This window comes from Eubalaena glacialis, chromosome 5 (genome assembly GCF_028564815.1).
Source record: "Eubalaena glacialis isolate mEubGla1 chromosome 5, mEubGla1.1.hap2.+ XY, whole genome shotgun sequence".
NCBI lineage: Eukaryota > Metazoa > Chordata > Mammalia > Artiodactyla > Balaenidae > Eubalaena > Eubalaena glacialis.
Window position 1 is genome coordinate 5095859 of NC_083720.1, and position 20741 is coordinate 5116599.

The following is a 20741-nucleotide window of genomic DNA, read 5'->3' on the forward strand; positions in this document are numbered from 1 at the left end:
TTTTTTTTTTGGCTGCGCCTCTCGGCTTGCAGGAGGGATCTTAGTTCCCTAACCAGGGATTGAACTCTGGCCCAGGCAGTGAAAGCGCTGAGTCCTAACTACTGGACCACCAGGGAACTCCCGAGAACTAGAACCTTGACAAGAATTTATATCACTTTTAGCCATGCATGCCTTAATATAATTTATTTTAAAATCTTCAATAGATTTTGGTTGTGTATATTTCTTATTAATTAGTAGGAGTTCTTTTTTTCCCCTTTTTTTGGAGGGAGGGGAATTACTTTTCCTAGTGTCTTGTCTTTTGGTTTTGTTTTTAGTTTCCATTGTTATGAATTTTTTTAAAAAATTGGTGTAGTCACATTTAGTAATTCTTTGTTTTTTGCTTTCCATGTATTTAGTAATTTTTCCTTAACTATGAGTTCATGAAGATATTCTATATTTCCTTCTAATTTTGAAAAAAGTTTGTATATTTAGGTCTTTAGTACACCTGTAATTTATTTTGTGAATGGTGAGAGGTGGTGATTTAATTTTTGTCTTGTATGGATAATCACTTGTCTCAGCATCATTTAATAGTCTTTTTTCCCCATTGATTTTAACACTTCCTCTTCCTATATTAAGTTTCCAATATGCGTGGGTCTTTTTCTGGCCTCTATGTTCTGTTCCATTGGTATATTTGGTTATGTCTACACCACTACTTATTGTCTAATTACCATAGACTAGACTAGGTAGGGCAGTTCTTCTCCAGAGGGTTTTGGCTCACTTTTGCCCTTTGTTCTTGTACATCCCCCCCCCTTTTTTTTTCTTAACTATCTTTGTCAAGGTTTTTGTAAAACCGTCTTGGGATTTTTGACTGGAAATATATTGAATTTGTTAGATGAATTTGTTGATCATTGACATCTTTAAGATATTGAGCTTTCCTATCCAAGACTCCCAGGGAATTCCCAAGATTTCTTTAATTTCTTTCAATACATTTATTTATTTTCTCTGTAGAGGTCTTTGTTAGATTGAGTCTTAGGTATCTTCATGTGGCTTGCGGGATTTTTGTTCCCTGACCAGGGATTGAACCCAGGCCACGGCAGTGAAAGCGCTGAGTCCTCACCACTGCAGTTCCCTAACTGCTGGGGAGTTCCCAAGTCTTAGGAGTCTTATATTTTTGTGGTTATTGTAAACGATATCCTTTTTAAAAATTACATTTTCTGTTTGTTGCGGGTACATAGAGAAACAGTTGATTTTTGTATATGGTAAGTCCCCTACATACGAATGAGTTCCGTTCCGAGTGCGCGTTCGTAAGTCCAGTTTGTTCGTTAGTCCAGCAAAGTTAGCCTAGGAACTCAACTAACACAATTGGCTATACAGTACTGTACTGTAATAGGTTTATAATACTTTTCACACAAATAATACATTAAAAAACAAGCACAAAAGATAAAACATTTTTAATCTTACAGTACAGTACCTTGAAAAGTACAGTAGTACAGTACAGTAGCTGGCATCCAGGGGCTGGCATCGACTGAACAGGCCAGGAGAGTTCCTAACTGGAGGAGGGAGAGGAGGTGGGAGATGGTAGAGCTGAATCAGGATTGTCCGCAATAGGAGATGGAGGGCAAGCTGCAATTTCACTCACGCCTGATGTTGATGGCCCAGGTTCTGGTTCATTGCTAGATTCAATTCTATCTACCCTCTTGAAAAAATGATCCAGTGATGTCTGGGTGGTAGCTCTTTTTTTCTCGTCATAGATGACACGGTAGCACTGGATTGCATTCTGAACGGCTGCTGCAACCTTTGTGTACCATTCTACATTTGGGTCCTGGGCTTGAAATAAAGATACCGTACTACTGTACTCTGTACAATACTGTACAGTAAAGTACACAAAAGCACAACCACTTGTAGAGGATGCACGCACGTGACAATGTACGCCAGACGTGTGAACTAACTTACGTGATTGGACATGTGAATGCACGTTCTCATCTTTGAAAGTTCACAGCTTGAAGTTTCGTATGTAGGGGACTTACTGCATTGATCTGTATCCATACATCTTGCAAACCCTCTTCTTCTAATATCTGAAGGTTCTTTTGGGTTTTCTATGTAGAGAGTCTTACCGTCTACAAACAATGGTAGCTTCATTTCTTCCTTTCCATTTCTTTTTTCTTTTTAAATGTTATTTATTTTTTGGCTGCGTTGGGTCTTCGTTGCTGTGCGTGGGCTTTCTCTAGTTGCGGCGAGCAGGGGCTGCTCTTCGTCGCGGTGCGCGGGCTTCTCACTGCGGTGGCTTCTCTTGTTGCGGAGCACGGGCTCTAGGTGCGTGGGCTTCAGTAGTTGCAGCACGTGGGCTCAGTAGTTGTGGCGTGTGAGCCCTAGAGAGCGTGGGCTTCAGTAGTTGCAGAGCATGGGTTCAGTAGTTGTGGCTCGCGGGCTCTAGAGCACAGGCTCAGTAGTTGTGGTGCACGGGCTTAGCTGCTCCGTGGCATGTGGGAATCTTCCCGGACCAGAGATCGAACCCCTGTCCCCTGCATTGGCAGGCGGATTCTTAAGCACTGCGCTGCCAGAGAAGTCCCTCTTCCTTTCCATTTCTTATGCCTTTTAATTTTTCCTTATCAAACTCTGCTGGTCAGGATTGCCAGTGTGGTTTTGAATTAAAGTGGCAATTGTAGGTATATTTGTTCTGTTCCCAGTATTGGGGAAAAGTTTTAAATATTTTGCCATTGAGTCTTGGCTGCTTTTTTCTTTTAATTATAAAATTTATCAAGTGATTTTTATTGCATCTACCAAGATGATGTGTTAATAATTATCTATTGCTGCATTACAGATTACCTACAACATGGGTTGATGGGGATGTCGAGAAATTAGAACCTTCACACACTGCTGATGACAATGTACAATGATGTAGTTTGGCATTTTCTCAAAATATTAAGCACAGAGTTACTGTGTGTTCTAGCAGTTCCATTCCTAGGTATATACTAAGAGAAAAGAAAACATATGTCTACACAAAAACTTGTACATGAATTTTTATAGCAGCATCATTTTATAATAGGCAAAAAGTGGAAACAACTTTGCACCAACTGATGAATGGATAAATAAAATGTGATATATCTATGCAATGGACTATTATTCAGCAACAAAAGAATTGAAATACTAATACACGTTACACATAGATGAATACTGAAAACGTACTAAGTGAAAGATACCAGTCACAAAAGTCCACATATTTAAAATTCTATTTATATGAAATGGCCAGAACAAGCAAATCTCTAGAGATAGGAAGTAGATTAGTACTGCCAAGGACGTGAGGTTGGGGGAGGATGGGGAGTGACTGCTGATGGATATGAGGGTTTTTTTTGGGGGGGGCGTGCTGAGAATGTTCTAAAATTAGATTGTGGTGATGATGGCACTTCATTCATATACTAAAAACCTTTAAATTATATGCTTTAAGTTGATGAACTGTGTGATATGTGAATTATATCTCAATAAAGCTGTTTTAAAAGGTAAGTACATATGTAGTTTTGTTAGATATTGCCAAATTCTCCTCCCAAAGTGTTGTGTCACCTTGCTTCCCACCAGCAGTGTATAAATGTACACAGTTTTACCAACAGAATATAATGTTACATACATTTTAATTTTCACCAATCTGATAGATGAGAGAAATGGTATTTCAATTTTTAAAAACTTGCCTTTCTCTATGAGTGAATTTGAACATCTTTTCTTATGTTTAAGGGCTATTTTTGTATCTGGTTTTGTGAATTGTGTGTTTGTGTTTTTCATATTTTCATATTTTTTATACCACAGTTGTTTTTTATACCACAGTTTTTCATATTTTTCTCTTGTTTTTTTTTTTTGGTCCTTTATTCTCTATTTTAAGCATTCCTTATATATTAGTGATAGTAGCCTTTTGTAATATAGTATCATATTTCTAATATCGTAGATTGAGTTTTCCTTGTTTTTGTACTTATGTAAATAAAATCATACACATAAACTGTTTTTGATGAGAGTGTGATCTGTATTCTAAGCAACTAAATTATAGTCTGAGCTGCATTTACTTCTGAGTGATACTTAGGTTTGCTATCATTTCTTACGGTTTTTTTCAGTCCTGACAGTTCACTTAGTATTCATGATTCAGAATTGTTTCTCTTATTGTTATGCCAGTTTCCACCCCTTCTTCTAACCCCAGACCAAGTGGTGGCTCCTTTCTGAAGTCTTTTCTGGAATCTTCCCATCCCCTCTCCCCCTCCCCCGCCCCAGGGCCGACTGGGTGTTCTCTTTTTTAATGTTTCCACTGTACATTGTAGTTTCCTTTATGGCGTTTACATTATGGTAATTGCTTCGAGTGCTTCTCCTTACTAGACTCTAAGCTGTTTGCAGGCTGAGTCCTAACTTTGTTTTTGTGTTCTTGGCCTAGTGCTGTATTTGGTATACAGTTAAGTGCTTAATAAATGTTATTGAAAGAACTGGTATAGTAAGAGAGAGGAAAGAGGTGATGTTATTATAGGGGAAAAGTTGTCCACGAGGGGCAGGTAGAATCTGAATAATCAAAGCAGAGGGCATTCCTGATGAGAGAAGGGAACCAGCGAAGGGATAGGGATGGGAATGAGCATGGTCTGTGTACTGAACAGTGAAGACGTTTGTCTGATTGGAACATGTTTGTTTACCCTCGTATTCGTCACATCTTTACTGTTTATCTGCTATATGAAAGGCAGTGGTTTAGGTGGTATCAACCACAGATGTTTAAAACCTGGATACACAGATGTTTAAAACGTGATGCTTTGAGAAAGTGGTAAGAAGGTAAGAATATGAAGAAGGTAAAGAGAAGCAGGATTTTAGGGAGCACTCAAGAAAGGCATAGATGTTGGGCTTGCTGTGGTTGATGGGAGGTGGCAACTGGAAGCTGTTACTTCCCTGATGTTCTTGTGAGGGAGGTATATAATGTGGATTGGGGGAAGAGAATTACAGAAAATGATCTTGAGCCCTTCAGTGATGAGGTTGCTTGAGAGCTGAGGCCTGTAAGACAGCTAGGAATTGGCCAAATGGGCCAACAGGGGAAGGGTGTCAAGACAGGAGAGAGAAGAATGTAGAGAACTGTAAACAGCTGTGGTGTAAACAACCAAGGTGGAGGGAGTAAAGGAAAATGAGGCTGGACCAGTGAGCATGGATTAGATTTGTGACTTCCATACCGGAGCATATCAGAATGAACATTTCGTAACTTCTGAAAAAGAGACCTAGACCCCTTGCTCGTTTCTACTAAATCAGTATGCTTGCAAAGAGGTTGAAATTTCGTCTTGCAGGTGATGATGAACTGCTGAAGAGTTTTGAGAGGGGCCTGACGTTATTCCGTCTTGGATCACCCTGACAGTGCAGTTAGATGGGCTGGAAGGAAGGGAAGGTTAGAGGCCAAGAGGCCAAATCTGAGGCTCTTACAGCTATAGAAAAATGATAACAAGGACCTCAACTAGGGCACAGGTTGTGAGATTATAGAGCAAGAGTCAGGAGTGAGAGAGGATGATGGTGTTGCTGGGGAAAGGAGTCACAGATGACTTCAGCCTCTGTTGTTTTAGGCAACTCGTGTAGGTGACAGGGTAGCTTATGGGGCTAACTAAGCACAGTAGGTGAGCTCATACCTTGGGGGAGGTAGCAGAGAAAAAGTTGAGTTTGGGACGTACTGGACTTGTTTCACAGCGTCGTTCATCCCGTTTCATGGCTAGGCCAGGTGCTCTGACTGACTTCTCTGGATTCAGTCTTGACTCTTCTCTTTCATTCACACCCCGCATCCAGTTTGCTATCAAATTTTGTCCATTTTACCTACAAAAATTTCTAAAAGTTGACCACTGTTCGCTCTCTCCAGAACCTACCACTCAGTCCTAGCCACTGTCATTTCTCACCTAGTTATTAGAGTAGCTTCCAAATTGATCTCCCTGCTTCTGGCCTTGTCCCCTTGTCTGTTCTCAACCCAGCAGCTGAATGACCGTTAGAATAATCAGGTCATCTCTCTGCGTAAAACCCTCCTTCTCCCTGGGTCAAAGGCAGAGTCCTCATAGAGGGCTTACATGACCCCTTCCCTTACCTCTTGGTCATCATCATCTATTCTTCCTTCCTCTTGCTCACTTCACTCCAGCCGTATTGGCCTCCTTGCTGATCTTTGAACTTTCAGGCTTTTTCCCTCTTGAAGATCTTGAATGTTCTCTTTCCTTTCACGAGGGAGCTCTCCCCATACCCCCTGTCACTGGCACAACTCCTTCCTACTTCTGAGTTTTCACTCATATGTCACTTTTCCAGTGAATTCTTCTCTGATTACCCAGTTTGAAATTGCAGCCCTCTTCCTTGCTGAATATTTTCTCCTTTTGGTTCATTTGCCTCCTTAGCCTTTATCACCGTCTACATGGGTGCTAAACATATTTTGCTTTTTTCATCTTTCCCCACTGGAATTTAAGATACATAAGAACAAGGACTTCTGCTTTTTTCACCACTGTACCTCTAGCGACTGAAAACTATTCGTATATAAAAGGTGCTCAATTAGTGTTTGTTGAATGACTTAATTAATTAATGGAGTCCTTGGGATATCCTGGAATAGATGCTTGCTATTTATTTATACCCTATTTAATTTCACAGGGAAGTACAGGCAAGAAAGTATCTAGCAGACAAACTGGAGCCCATAAAGTGGTTTAGACTGGAAGAGAGATTTGAGTGAAGCCGTGGCAGTGCATGAGATGGTTTAGAGAGAGTGAAGAACCAGAAGAGGACTGGGGATGGGATCCTGGAAACACCTACCAGGATTGACCAGAGAGTTGCACTGTCCTTAGAGTTATCCAGGCGGGAACCCTGCTCTGGGTCTTGTGCTTTAGAGGTCCTCCTCTGGCCTTCCTGCAGCTAACCCCTGCTGATAGGATGAGGATTTTGAGGGGCCAAGGGAACTAATTCATCTGGTACCCATTTCTAGATCAAGCTAAGAGTATTTGAATCCCAGAATTCCCTGCCCATGTAACCCTTCACAGGTCTCTTCCCTGATTCTCTCCTCTGTTAACTATACCACATGTATGGGCTTCCCTAGGCCTAAGGGATGGCCAAGTGGCAGCTGTCTGCAGGCATGTGGCCAGAGCTTAGACATGTTGTCGGGAATGTCCACATGTATGTATATGCGGCTCCTTGTAGTCTGGAGTGGAGCCAAAGGTGGGATGAGAAGAAGGGGCAGGCTGCAGGGAGATGGGGCAGTACGGGCCTCCCATCCCCTCCCCCCACCCCGCCGCCATAGATGTTGAGTCTGAGAATGCCAAATCAGAACTTAGCCTTGTAGGTTGTTATAAAAGTGTATATGTCAAGATAGGAGAGTAGAATAAAATTTACTAGCTTGTTAGTTTGGTTTATAACTTTAAAATACTTAGGCATGTGGTATATGGGCTTACATTTGTACTCTTCAAGCTCCTTGAAAACTAGGGGTGGGCCTGCAAGAGGGAATTGAAAAGGAATAGCTAGAGAGGGAGAAGATAAATTCAAGATAGAGTTCCAAGGAGGGAATGATCAACAGTGTCAGATGCTTCAGAGACATTAAGTCCTATGAAGACAGAAATGTATCCATTGGATTTGATAACCAGAATTTAGTAAAAATTTCAGTTGGTGGTGATGGCTGCCAAACTTCCATAGGAGTACCTGAGAAATCCGGAAGTGGAGACAGGCTATAAAAGATTTTTTTAGGTAGAACCTTATCTGAGAAAGGAAGGAACTAGAGTGGTAGCTGGAGGGGTATGCAGGGTCATGGAGGAGTCATGTTTAAGATGAGAGAGTCTTGGGGCTTCCCTGGTGGTCCAGTGGTTAAGACTCCACGTTTCCACTGCAGGGGGCACGGGTTCCATCCCTGGTCCGGGAATTAGGATCCTTCGTGCTGCACGCAGCACGGGCAAGAAATTATTAAAAAAAAAAAAAAAAAAAGTTGAGAGAGTCTTGTAAATGTTTAGATGTTGAGGGAAAGAACCCAATGTTCAGAAAGAGGAGGTTAAGGAAAAAGAGGGAATAATTGATGGGACAAGGCCTAAGATCCAGTGCATAGATGAGCTTTAGAAAGGAGGAGGAAGGCTATTTGAGGAGGCTTGAGGTGTTTAGATTTGTATAGGTGCTAAGTTTGGAGGGTGAGACATCAAGAAAGTGAATAGCAGGAAAGTTAACAGGCAATAATATATCATTAGCGTCGTTCAATAGTAGTTTTCTGGGTTAGTCTTTTTTTCTAATTTTTAAAATTTTTTAGGTTTTTAAAATTAACTAACTTATTTATTTTTTATTGAAGTATAGTTGATTGGGTTAGTCTTCTTAAACTTGATTTTATACTCCTGGGGATCTGGGGTTATACCTGCAGCCATGTGTTGAAATCCTGTTGGTTGATTGAAGTATAGCCCATAATGTGGGGTATAGGCTATGTATGTTGGAATCTGTCGTTACTCGATACTTGGTATTTAGTGGTGACTTAAAATTTTAAGTTTGATAAAAACTTTTGATTCCTCAATAGTCGAGGAGTAATTTCTTTATTATGTTTATTATAAAATGTGTGCCATCAGGCTTTGGAGATGGTTTGTTGTAATAAGTACCTACTGTCAGAATCACACCTATTTTGGGCAAAATATTTTTTAATAGAATTATACTAATACTGTCTTTTTCCCCCCACTAGTAGTTCCAGAGAACTGCTGGTTTATATTTTAACTCTTGCCAAGTTGTGAAAATAGTGAAGGATGCTTAGACTACTTAACATTCAAATTGTAAGTAAAAGTTATTTCTGCTATTACTATCTATATGATTAGAAAACAGAAATTGAAAATAGTTGTTACCTTGTATGATAATAGTAAGCTGTAGTGTGATGGGATTGTGGATTTTTCTTAATTTTTATTCTTAAGATACAAATACTTTCTATCCCATTTTCTGTTGATAAGATCAAAAAGGAGACTAATAGTACTGAATGGGTCTTAAGTAGTGAGGTGAAATTTCTGCTTTTTTTTCAGGTATTTTTATTGTAGAAGTTTATGGAAATTCTTTAATATTTTATTTCCATATCTGTATGATACCAGTGTTCAAATTTCATATAGGACACAATATTAATGGAATGATTAATTAGAAACGGTTATTCTTTTCTCTTTAAATATGCTTAATTTTTCTGCATTCTTAAATTTTTATGGGAAAAATAATCCTGTCAGAAAGAAATCTCTGTAATTTCTCTATGAAATATTTAACATACACAAAATCAAATAAAATGTAACTTTTTAGAATTATTAGAATAATCTAATGCATAAATCTAGATGATGTACATACTGATATTCATCTCTAGTAGGGGAAAAAAGCTTTAATTATGTCTTCTTGAAACCCTTTGCTATACTGCATTTTGAACCAATAGCAAAAAAATTATTGAGGAAAGAATGATAAAGTATATTAAAGTCATTCCAAGTCATTTCACTACCTTATTTTCAAACTACTTTGAAAGTATAAGTTACTCAAATTAATCTATTTTATAGACCTTGTAGAGTATTCAGAATGTGGACACAAAATGAGATTGCTACCATAAGCAAAAGATAATTCTAATTAATTATTCATATAAACAAACCAAATGAGCCAAAGAAGAATGAAACATTTACAAACCAGGGACTTCCCTGGTGGTCCAGTGGTTCAGACTCCGTGCTTCCACTGCTGGGGGTGGGGGGTTGGGGGTGGGGAGGGGCACGGATTCGATCCCTGGTCGGGGAACTAAGATCCTACATTCTGCGCGGTGCGCGGTGCGGTCAGAAAAAAGAAATAGTTACAAACCAATAAATCTTTTAATTTGTTAAATAGGTGAATAATTTTGGAAGTTGTCTCGGTACAGCACATTTTATGTTTTCAGTGCGTAAAATTTTTTTTTTAATTTCAGGAATTTTTACCAAAATATTTCAGGAATAATAGTACATCTTCATAAGGGGAGAAAGTTATAACATTTTATCTCTTAGAATGTAAATGTCATAAGGTCACCAATGTGCAATAGCTTGGTAAGAACTTACTTCAGATTGTTCACGAACTTGACAACTCTAAGCAAGAACGCTCATTACTGCCCTCTTTTGACACAGGGCTGTATAAGCCTATCTCCTTTTAGTTTACAAAAATGTTAAAAATTAGATGCAAAATAGGTTGTGCTTTATATCCATCTTGTATATTTTTAATAATTTTTCAATTCTTCCTCTTTTTAGGCTCTCTGGTTATTCATCTTTAGAAGACTGGATTTCTGGATATCTACTGCACTCCTTCTCTGTTGACTTTTAAAACATGATAGTGCAAACCTGTAACACTGGCAATCATCCATGAATCTTTAATTACGTCGACTGATTGCGTTTGAAGCTTCCTCAGGGAATAAACAATGACATCAGCAGTAGTTGACAGTGGAGGTTCTGTTTTGGAGCTTTCCAGCAGTGGAGTAGAAAATCAAGAGGTTAGGCATCCAATGTATTACATTTCTGTTTTGTTCCTAGAAATCAATGCATGAATTAATTTTGAATTTAATGGGGAACAGGTATTTGAGAGTAGAAATGTACAATGCATGAGACTATGTGTATGTCATGTGTCCTCATGTAATTAGGCAGTAGAAGGCTGAGGAAGGGACTGCTGGGCCTGAGTTGCCTGAGTTGTTGGAACATTGCATATATTGGAATGAACTGGGAGGAAAAAATTGAAAGAAAGAACACTGTAGTACTAGTCGAGAGATTTAAATTCCTAACAAAATCCATTGTTTTGGATTTGAGAGTGTATAGGCGTATACTGTACCTAAATACCTAAGTTAGATTCATCTTAATTTAGAATTTTGTATCTCCTTTAGCTGTTACCTTTGTCTTTTGGTTATTACATCTAATTCAGTGTGGGAATCCATCATATTTTAATCATATGTTATTTATACTTAAGAATTTAGATAATTTGTAAATCAGAAAGGAAATTCAGTTTTTGAAATTTTATACTTGAAGAATTTTGCAGCTTTGGCATACTTGGTTATTTTTTGTTGTTGTTGATAACATTAAAGAATAAGAGATGGGAGTAGAAAAATAACAGTACCAGAAATATATGGACTTCCAGGGCCTGGCTTCTGTTCCCACCATTCAGTGAAGACTGACTATTGGGAAGTATCTAAATTAAAATGGAATAATGCCGTCACAATACTGTCACAATAATGGACAAATATTTGGTCAGAGTTAAGATGGGAAAATGGAGAGTTTACTGTATTTAAAAAAATCTGTTTTTTCTGTATTCTGTGAAAGATACTGCTCTTACTGGTACTTAATACCATGACTGAGAAACAAGTTAGGATGTCAGGCTGTGTGTTCTGGAATCTGGATTTTTCTTCTAGCTTGCTTGGTGTCTGTGCAGTCTTCCAAGATAGCTATGGGCAAATTCAGTGGGTTTGTTTTCAGAGGACTTGGTAACTGAAATGTTCCTGTTGTATTTGAATCTAAAACTGGTTCAAAGTCTTTAGCCACAGCTAAAGAACATGTTTTATTCTCGTAATCAATTTCTACTTCTTTCTTAAAGATTCACTTTCTGTATGATCACTTCCAGGTATGATTCTCCAAAGAAATGAGGGACTCGGGATTTCTATCCCCTCCTATATCACCCAGACTAATTATTGCTTCTTCAAGTACTTTCTCTTTGCCCCATAGTTTTACTCCGTTGGTATTTAATTCTATGGGGGGAGCTGCTAAGAACGGTAGGCAGAATATATTTACCATATGCTGACTGGGTACTGCTATTGTGAGAAAAAGAGTACAAGCTTGTTTCTGGAAGACTCTATGCTTTTCTTCATTTACATGGAACCCCAGGTGTTCAAGGCTTGAGGAACTGATTATTATGAAAGAAAGAATCTGATAAATGAAACAATTTTACCAGGGCATTATTAATTAATGATTTATACGGTAGCCTTATAAGGTTGTCATAGCGGTATTTTAATTAGGTGGACAAGGAAGCCTTCTCTGAAGAGGTGGCATTTTAGTTTAGACCTAAATAGCATAAGGGATTGGGCTGTAGAAACACCTGGGGGAGAGAATTCCTGCAAGAAAGAAAAGCCACTAGTATCTAAAATGTCTCCTGATTTTACAAAGTGAGTTTTGGGGATAGTGGTATTTGAAAGATAGAATTTTGTCTTATAAGCAGCTATTCAGGAATGTATATATAATATATATCTATACTATCTATACTCTAAAGTGTAGGGTGGGGTGGAAAAATGACCTGTCAAGATTTTATTACGATAGCCCCAGAATCTGAAGAAAAAATAAATGTTTAAAAAGTGGTGGGCAACACATTTTAAATCAACTATATTCCATTAAAAAAAAATTTTTTTTTTAATTAAAAAAGAAGTGGTAGGCATTTGGAGAGTTGTTAGTGATTTCTAGGCTTTATTTTTTATAACTTTATTACTGTTTATAAAAGTAATACATTTTATTAAATTAGGATAATTCTGTTTCTGACAAGGATAGCAAAAGAAAGTAAACTATAATCTTACTAATGAGCATAGGTACAAAAATCATAAATAAAATCATAATAAATTTATAAAATGCAGTCATATATTAAAAAATCCAATTACCAAATAGGATTTAGATACATGGGGATAATTCAATTTTAAGAAAACCATTAATATAATATATACGCCTACTAATATGACATATGGTATGTTAGGATAAAATACTTGATGAAATAGGATTTTATGAAATTCAGTATTCATCCTGATAAAGACTGTTAATAATATAGATGTATATTTCCTTAACATTATAAAAAAAACTTAAAATCAAGAGCTAGAATCCTATTTAATGGTGAAGTACTGGAGTATTTTCTCTAAAATTGGAGAGAAAGTCAGTATGTGCACTACCATTACTATTACTTAATATTTTCCTGTAATCAGACAAGATAATGAAAAAAAAATGTAAATATTATAAAGGAGACCAAATTATTATTTGCAGATAATATGATTTGCCACCTGGGAAAACCAAAGGGAATCCACGAAAACACATTAGAACTAATAAGAGTGCCTAGTAGTTTGGTGGGTACAAAATTAACATAAAAATATCTAGCTTTCTTTTGTAAGAACTGTAATTAGTTAGAAGAGATCATGGAAAGTAAGATCCCTTTCAGAAAATAAACAAAAATAATGTAAAATGTTGAGGAATAAATGTAAAAGATATATGGGACTTGTTTGAAGAAAACTAATTAATGATAAGTAGACTTTAGTAAACAAAGAGATATACTTCGTATTTGGGTAAGAGAAACGAGAAGGGTCAATATTAGGCAGGATGTCAATTTCCTCCAATTAATCTATATATTTAATTCCATCTCTATCAGATGCTAGGACAAGTTTGGGGGAAGTTGGACATATGGACCTAAAGATCGTATGGAAGAGCAAACATAAAGGAGTAGCCAGAGCAGTTTTTGCAAAGGAAATACATAGCAGGTAGGGCTCATAGAAATGGGGAATTAATGCAGAAAAAATACAAAAGGATTTAAGTATATTTTAAAAAACACAATGAGTGCAAGTTTTAGAGGGTATCTGCTTCCAGACAAACAAGATTGGGAGTTCTTCCACTTCACACTGTGATGGAATAACTGAGACCAGATTTATACTCCCACCATAAACAACTAGGAAAATGAACAAAACATATGAAACCACAGTGCTGAGACATTCGTGCTACGGTCTGATTGTTTGTGACCCCCACGAAATTCATAGGTTGAATCCAAACTTCCAAAGATGATTATCATTAGGAAGGTATTCGGAAGTAGGGCTTTAGGGAGGTGATTAGGTCATGAGGGGGGAACCCTTATGAATGGGGTTAGAGCTTTTATAAAAGGCTCCAGAGAGATCTTTTGCCCCTTCTGTCATGTGAGGGTACACCAAGAAGTCTACGACCTGGAAGAAGGCCCCGACCCGGTCACGCTGCTACCCTGATCTCGGCCTCCCAGCTTCCAGAACCGTGAGCAATAAGTTTCTGCTGTTTTTCAGCCACCTCGTCCGGCCTTTTGTTATCGTAGCACGAACGGCCTAAGGCACTTGGACGCCAGGCAGTGCCAGGCTGTGCCTCCTGAGAAGAGAGAAGTGGCTGCGCTGCTTACTGCTTGGAGCCGCTTTCTGGACCACAGCGTGGGAAGGAGGAGTCCAGGCAGAGTGTGGCGGCGTCGCTGAGTTGAGGAAACAGAATTTGGAATTTGGAGCGGCTAATGCAACTAATTTGAGGGGGTGGGAGTATCTGAGAGGAAGAAGCTGCCCAGGGGAAGAATGTCGGAACTCAGCCTTGGGTTCCCCTAGTCTTTAGCTGAATGAGCCCCCAGGTGTAGAGTGTGAAACTCTGTGAAGCCAGGCAAAGAATGATCAGAATGGTGTAAGCTCAGTAATTTACTGAAAACACCTACAGAATTCACTCAGGGCTGGGAGATCCTAGAGTTCCAGTCAGCTGGAGTGGAGGGTCCTCGTTAACTGCCCAGGGCATTCATTGGAGACTCTGGAAGAGTCATGCCTTACAGTAGAGCTGAACTAGCCCTAGAATAAAGGGGAGTCCAGACTTGCCCTAAAAAGGGTTAAAAACAGGCCTTGAAAGTTGATCCATAAGTAATGTAACTATCTGTCATAGTAAACGTTATTAAAATAAAACAATGTGTAAATTATACCCAACAATGTAAATTTTACATATGAAATACCCAATCATGTTAAATGCAAGGAAGCAGGAATAATATAACTTGGAGAAAAAATTGTCAATGAAAACAGAAATACAAATGGTAGATATGATGAAATTAGCAGGTAAGATTTCAAAACAACTATTATAAATACACTCAAGAAATGTAAAGAAAACATGAATCTCAGAGGAGAGCTGTAAATGACATAAAAGAACCAAATGAAACTTGTAGAAATGAAATATATACTATATGAAAAGAAAAATTCACTGTATAAGATTAAAAATAAATTTGGTACTGTGTAAGAAAAGACCAGTGAATTTGAAGAGGGCAATAGAAACTACTTTATGAAGCACAGAGAGAAAAACTGAAAAAAGAAAAAAAAAAAAATGAACAGTTTGGCTTCCCTGGTGGCGCAGTGGTTGAGAGTCTGCCTGCCAATGCAGGGGACACGGGTTCGAGCCCTGGTCTGGGAAGATCCCACGTGCTGCGGAGCAACTAAGCCCGTGAGCCACAACTACTGAGCCTGCGCGTCTGGAGCCTGTGCTCCGCAACAAGAGAGGCCGCGATAGTGAGAGGCCCACGCACCGCGATGAAGAGTGGCCCCCGCTTGCCACGACTAGAGAAAGCCCTCACACAGAAACGAAGACCCAACACAGCCAAAAAATAAAATAATTAATTAATTAAAAAAAGAAAAAAAAAATGAACAGTGACTTGGTTACCTGTGGGACAATATCAAGTTGTCTAACATAATGTAATTGGAGTACCAGAATGAGAGAACAGAAAAAACGTGAAGAAATAATGGCTATAAAAATTTCCAAGTTTGATGAAAAATATAAACCCATAGATCTGAGAAACTTAAACCCTAAACAGGATAAAGCAGAGAGCAAATAGACTGGTACATCTGTACCAAATAGACTGGTACATTATTAGGTACATCATAATGAAACTGCTGAAGGCCAGTTTCAGAAAGAAAATCTTAAAAGCTTCCAGAGAGCTTTTCCTCTGGGAGCCGCTGGGTTGAGAGGAGCGTGGCCTTCTCCTCTCCCCGCCGTGGCGTGTGCTCACCCACTGATATCAGTGTACTCCGAAACGGGGAGTCATCTGGCAGAAATGTCACTTTGCCTGCTGTGTTCAAGCTCTGATTTGACCAGATATTGTGAACTTTGTTCACACCAACTTGTGCAAAAACAGCACAGCCCTGTGCTGTCAGTGAATTAGCAGGTCACCAAACCAGTGCTGAATCTTGGGATACTGGCAGAGCTGTGGCTCGAATTCCTAGAGTCCGAAGTGGCGGGACTCACCACTCTGGCCAGGGTGCTTTTGAAAATATGTGTCGTGGAGGCCACATGTTTGCGCCCGCCAAGACCTGGCGACGCTGGCACCGCAGAGTGAACGTAATGCAGAAGCGATACGCCGTCTGCTCTGCACTGGCTGCCTCGGCGTTACCAGCCCTGGTCGTGTCTGAAGGTCATCGTATTGAAGAAGTTCCTCCATTTCCTTTGGTGGTTGAAGACAAAGTTGAAGGCTACAAGAAGACCATGCAGGCTGTTTTGCTTCTGAAGAAACTTAAGGCTTGGAATGATATCAGAAAGGTCTACGCCTCTCAGAGAATGAGAGCTGGCAAAAGCAAAATGGGAAACTGTCGCCGTATCCAGTGCAGGGGACCCTGCATCATCTGTAATGAGCACATCATCAAGGCCTTCAGAAACATCCCTGGAATTACTCTGCCTAATGTGAGCAAACCTAACCTTTTGAAACTTGCTCCTGGTGGGCATGTGCTACGTTCCTGCATTTGGACTGAAAGTGCTTTCCGCAAGTTAGATGAGCTGTGTGGCACTTGGCGTAAAGCTGCTCCCCTCAAGAGTAGCTACAACCTCCCCATGCACAAGATGCTCAGTACAGACCTTAGCAGAATCTTGAAAAGCCCAGAGATCCAAAGAGCCCTCCGAGCACCATGCGAGAAGATTCATCACAGAGTCCCGAAGAAGAGTCCACTGAAAAACCTGAGAATCACGTTGAAGCTAAACCCGTATGCAAAGACCATGCGCCGGAACACCATTCTTCGCCAGGCCGAGAACCACAAAATCCGGATGGATAGGGCAGCAGCAGCACTAGAAGCCAAATCAGATGAGAAGGGGGTTCCAGGCAAGACGCCTGTGGTGGGGAAGGAAGGAAAGAAAGCTGTTGGCATCAAGAAGCAGAAGAAGCCTTTGGTGGGAAAAAAGGCTGCAGTGACCAAGAAACCAGCAGCTGAAAAGAAGCCTGCAGAAAAGAAACCCACCACAGAAGAAAAGAAGGCTGCTGCATAAACTTAAATTTGTTTAATCTGTAATGGTCATATCATTTTGGACAGCTGATTTTGAATAAAGACCTGATCAAAGAGGCAGTGAGAAATATGGGGGGGGGAAGAAAAAAGCTTCCAGAGGAAAAAATTAATTACATACAGAAGAACAAAGATAATGACTACAGACATCTTTATTAAAACTATGCAAGTCAGAAGATAATGACTTCCTTAAATTGCTGAAAAAATAAAACTTGTCAACCTACAATTATACATCCAGTGAAAATATCCTTCAAAGTGAAGCTTTTCTCAGACCCAAAGCTGAATTTATCACCAGCAGACGTGTGTTATGAGAAATGTTCAAAGAAGTTCTTTAGGCAGAAGGTAAATGATACCAAATTAAAACATATATACATAAAGCAGTGAAAAGTGCTGGAGAAATGGTTAATGTGTGGGTAAATATAAAATACTTTTTAAAATCAGTTTTAAAATTTTTAAAAAGATAATTGTTTAAGACAAAAATAATAACATTGAATTGGGTTTACAATGTGAAGAAGTAAAAGAAGTAAATGGATGACAGCAGTAGAACAAAGGATGGGAGGCAGGACATGACAGAATCCTGCTGTAAACTTTTTACATTAAACATAAAGCAACATTATTTGAATATAAACTGTGATACGTTAAGAAACATATTGTAAGATCTAGAGTACCACTAAAAAATAAAACCAAGAAGTATAGATAGTAAGCCATTAATATCTATAAATTAAATGGAATTAAAATGGTTACTAAAAAATACTCAATTCAAAAGAAGACTGAGAGTAAAAGGAACAAGGAATAAATGAAACAAATAACAAAGAGCAGTTTGGTAGATTTAAACCCTGTTTTAGTGATAATATTAAATATATATTGTATTTTATTATATTATATATATATTATATATTAAATATAAATATTCCAAACAGTCCAATTAAAAGGCAGATATTGTTTAAAATGCAGATTGGGTTTTAAAAAAAAAGCCAAACCTATTTATGTTTCATACAAGAAATTCATTGTAAGTGTAACCACAGTTTAAAAGTGAAAGTATAGATACAGATAATACCATGCAAATATTAATCATAAAAAAAGTTGAAGTGGTTTTAGGACAAGACTGTTACCAGGGATAAAGGTAGACATTTCATAAATGATAGAAGGACCATCTTCTCAAGAAGACTTAACAACCCTAAATGTGTATGCGCTCAACATTAGAGCTTCAAAATACATAAAGCATAAAGTGACAGAACTGAAAGAAGAAATAGATAAATCCACAGTATTAGAGTTTGCAGCATTCCTCTTTCAGTAATTGATAGATCAGTTAGAAGATCAATGAGGATATCGAAAACTTGAATAACATTATCAACTAACTTCACCTAATGGACATTTATGGAACACTGTGCCTAATGGCATTAGAATATGTATTCATTTCAAGTGCACATGGACAGTAAGCCAAGATCATATGCTGGGCTACACATCTCAGTAATTTAACAAACTTTTAAAGGATTGAAATCATATAGAGAAAGTTGTGTGACCAAAGCAGGAATATATTAGAAATTAACAAAAATATGCTTGCAGTGTTTCTTTTTTTTGGCCGTACCACGCAGCATGCGGGATCTCAGTTCCCTGACCAGCGATCAAACCTTGGCGCCTTGTGGTGGAAGCACAGAGTCTTAACCACTGGACCACCAGGGAAGTCCCTGCTTGCAAAATTTGTGAATATTTGCGTATTAAACAGCCCACTTTTATATAACCCATGGATTAAAGAATAAATCACAAGAGAAATTAGAAAATATTCAAACTGAATGAAAATGAAAACGCAATATATCAGATTTGAGGAATGCAGCTAAAGCAGTGCTTAGAGGGAAATTTGTAGCTTCAAATATTTATATTAGAAAAGGAATATCAATCTTAAGGTTTCACCTCAGCAAGCTAGAATATGAAGATAAAATCAAACCCAAAGTAAGTAGAAAGAAGAGAAAAATAAAAATAAAAACAAATCAATGAAGTAGAAAGTGGACAGACAATAGAGAAATTAAACCAGAAGCTCATCCTTTGAAAAGATCAATAAAATTAATAAATCTCTAAGTAGACTGCACAAGAAAAAAAACAGCAAAATTTACTAATATCAGGAATGAAAGATACATTACTATAGATACTAGATATTATGAACAACTTTATGCCAGTAAGTTGCCAACTTAGATGATATGGTGCAATTCCTCAAAAGTCATTCCAAAAGGAAAAGCAAGCCTGAATAGCCCTCTATCCTTTTTTTATTTTGTTTTGTTTTGTTTTTGGTGGCCATGCCAGTGCAGCATGCGGGATCTTAGTTCCCTGACCAGGGATCAAACCTGTGCCCCCTGCATTGGGAGCATGGAGTCTTAACCACTGGACTACCAGGGAAGTCCTAGCCCTCTGTCTTTTAAATAAGTTGAATTTCTAGTCAAGATCTTTCCTGCAAAGAAAATTACAGAGCTAAATGGCTTTCTTGATCTGCCAAGTGTTTAGGGAAGAAATAATACTAATTCTACACAACTCTTTCAGAAAATAGAGGACTAGAGAGTATTTCCTAACTCATTTTATGAGGTCAGCATTACCCTGATACCAAGATCAGAGATTTTATGGGAAAAGAAAACTACAAACCAATATTCTTCACGAACATAGAAACACACATTCTTGATAAAATACGAGCAATCAAATCCAGCAGCATATAGAAGGGATCATATGTCTCAAAAGGGGTTTATCCCAGGGAGGTAGCTTTAACCAATCAATGTAATTCACCATGTTAACAAAGGAAAAAGGAAAATCATGATCATATCAGTAGCCACAGAAAGCCCATTTGCCAAAATCCAATATTACACAAATTCCCTTAACTAGTAATAAAGGGCAGCTTCTTCAATCTGATAAGTACATCTGTGAAAAACCCACAGTGAACATCACACTTAATGGTGACAGAATGTTTTCCTTTTAAGGTTGAGAGCAAGGAAAGGATGTCTGCTCTAACCACTTCTATTCAACATTGCACTAGCAACATTGGTACAGGGCAAGAAAAATAAAGGACTTACAGATTGGAAAGAAGAAATAAAACTGTCTTGGACTTCCCTGGTGGTTCAGTGGTTAAGAATCCACCTGCCAACGCAGGGGACACGGGTTTGAGCCCTGGTCCAGGAAGATCCCACATGCCGTGGAGCAACTAAGCCCATGCGCCACAACTACTGAGCCTGTGCTCTAGAGCCCGCGAGCCACAACTACTGAAGCCCACGTGCCTAGAGCCCGTGTTCCGCAACAAGAGAAGCCACCGCAATGAGAAACCCGCGCACCGCAAGGAAGAGTAGCCCCCGCTCGCCGCAATTAGAGAAAGCCCGCTTGCAGCAGCAAAGACCCAACGCAGCCAGAAATAAATTAATTTAAAAAAACACTGTCTTTATTGCTAAATGATATAATCATGTACATAGAAATTCCTAAGAAATCTATGCAACTCTTGGAACTAATAAATACATGTAGGTGAATATGTAAAAATCAATTGTATTTATATATTCTAACAAAATGCAATTGGAAGTGAGATTTAAAAAGCAGTACTATTTAACAGCAGCAAAATAAGAAAGGGTTAAGTTTAATGAAATAAGCAAAAAATCCGTACATAGAAAACTACAAAATACTGTTGAGAGAAATCAAAGACCTGAATAAATAGAGAGATATACCATATGTGTGGATTGGAATATTTATGGTTTAAGAACAAAGTTGAAGGGCTTGCACACCTGATTTAAATACTTACCGTGAAGCTCCAGTAATTGAGACAGTGTGG

General features: G+C 38.5%; 1 protein-coding gene and 1 pseudogene across 2 annotated transcripts in view; both read left to right on the forward strand.

Annotated features, from left to right (window-relative positions):
• The window catches only part of ELF2 (E74 like ETS transcription factor 2), a 96288-nt gene that overhangs the window by 15694 nt on the left and 59853 nt on the right, over window positions 1-20741 (forward strand). For both annotated transcript variants that reach the window (XM_061191963.1, XM_061191964.1), the window contains exons 2-3: window positions 8636-8723; window positions 10176-10414. In XM_061191963.1, coding sequence (XP_061047946.1) covers window positions 10343-10414 — 72 coding nt within the window. In that variant the 5' untranslated portion in view covers window positions 8636-8723; window positions 10176-10342. The remainder of the gene's footprint in view (window positions 1-8635; window positions 8724-10175; window positions 10415-20741) is intronic.
• LOC133092460 (large ribosomal subunit protein uL4-like) lies at window positions 13335-16934 on the forward strand (annotated as a pseudogene).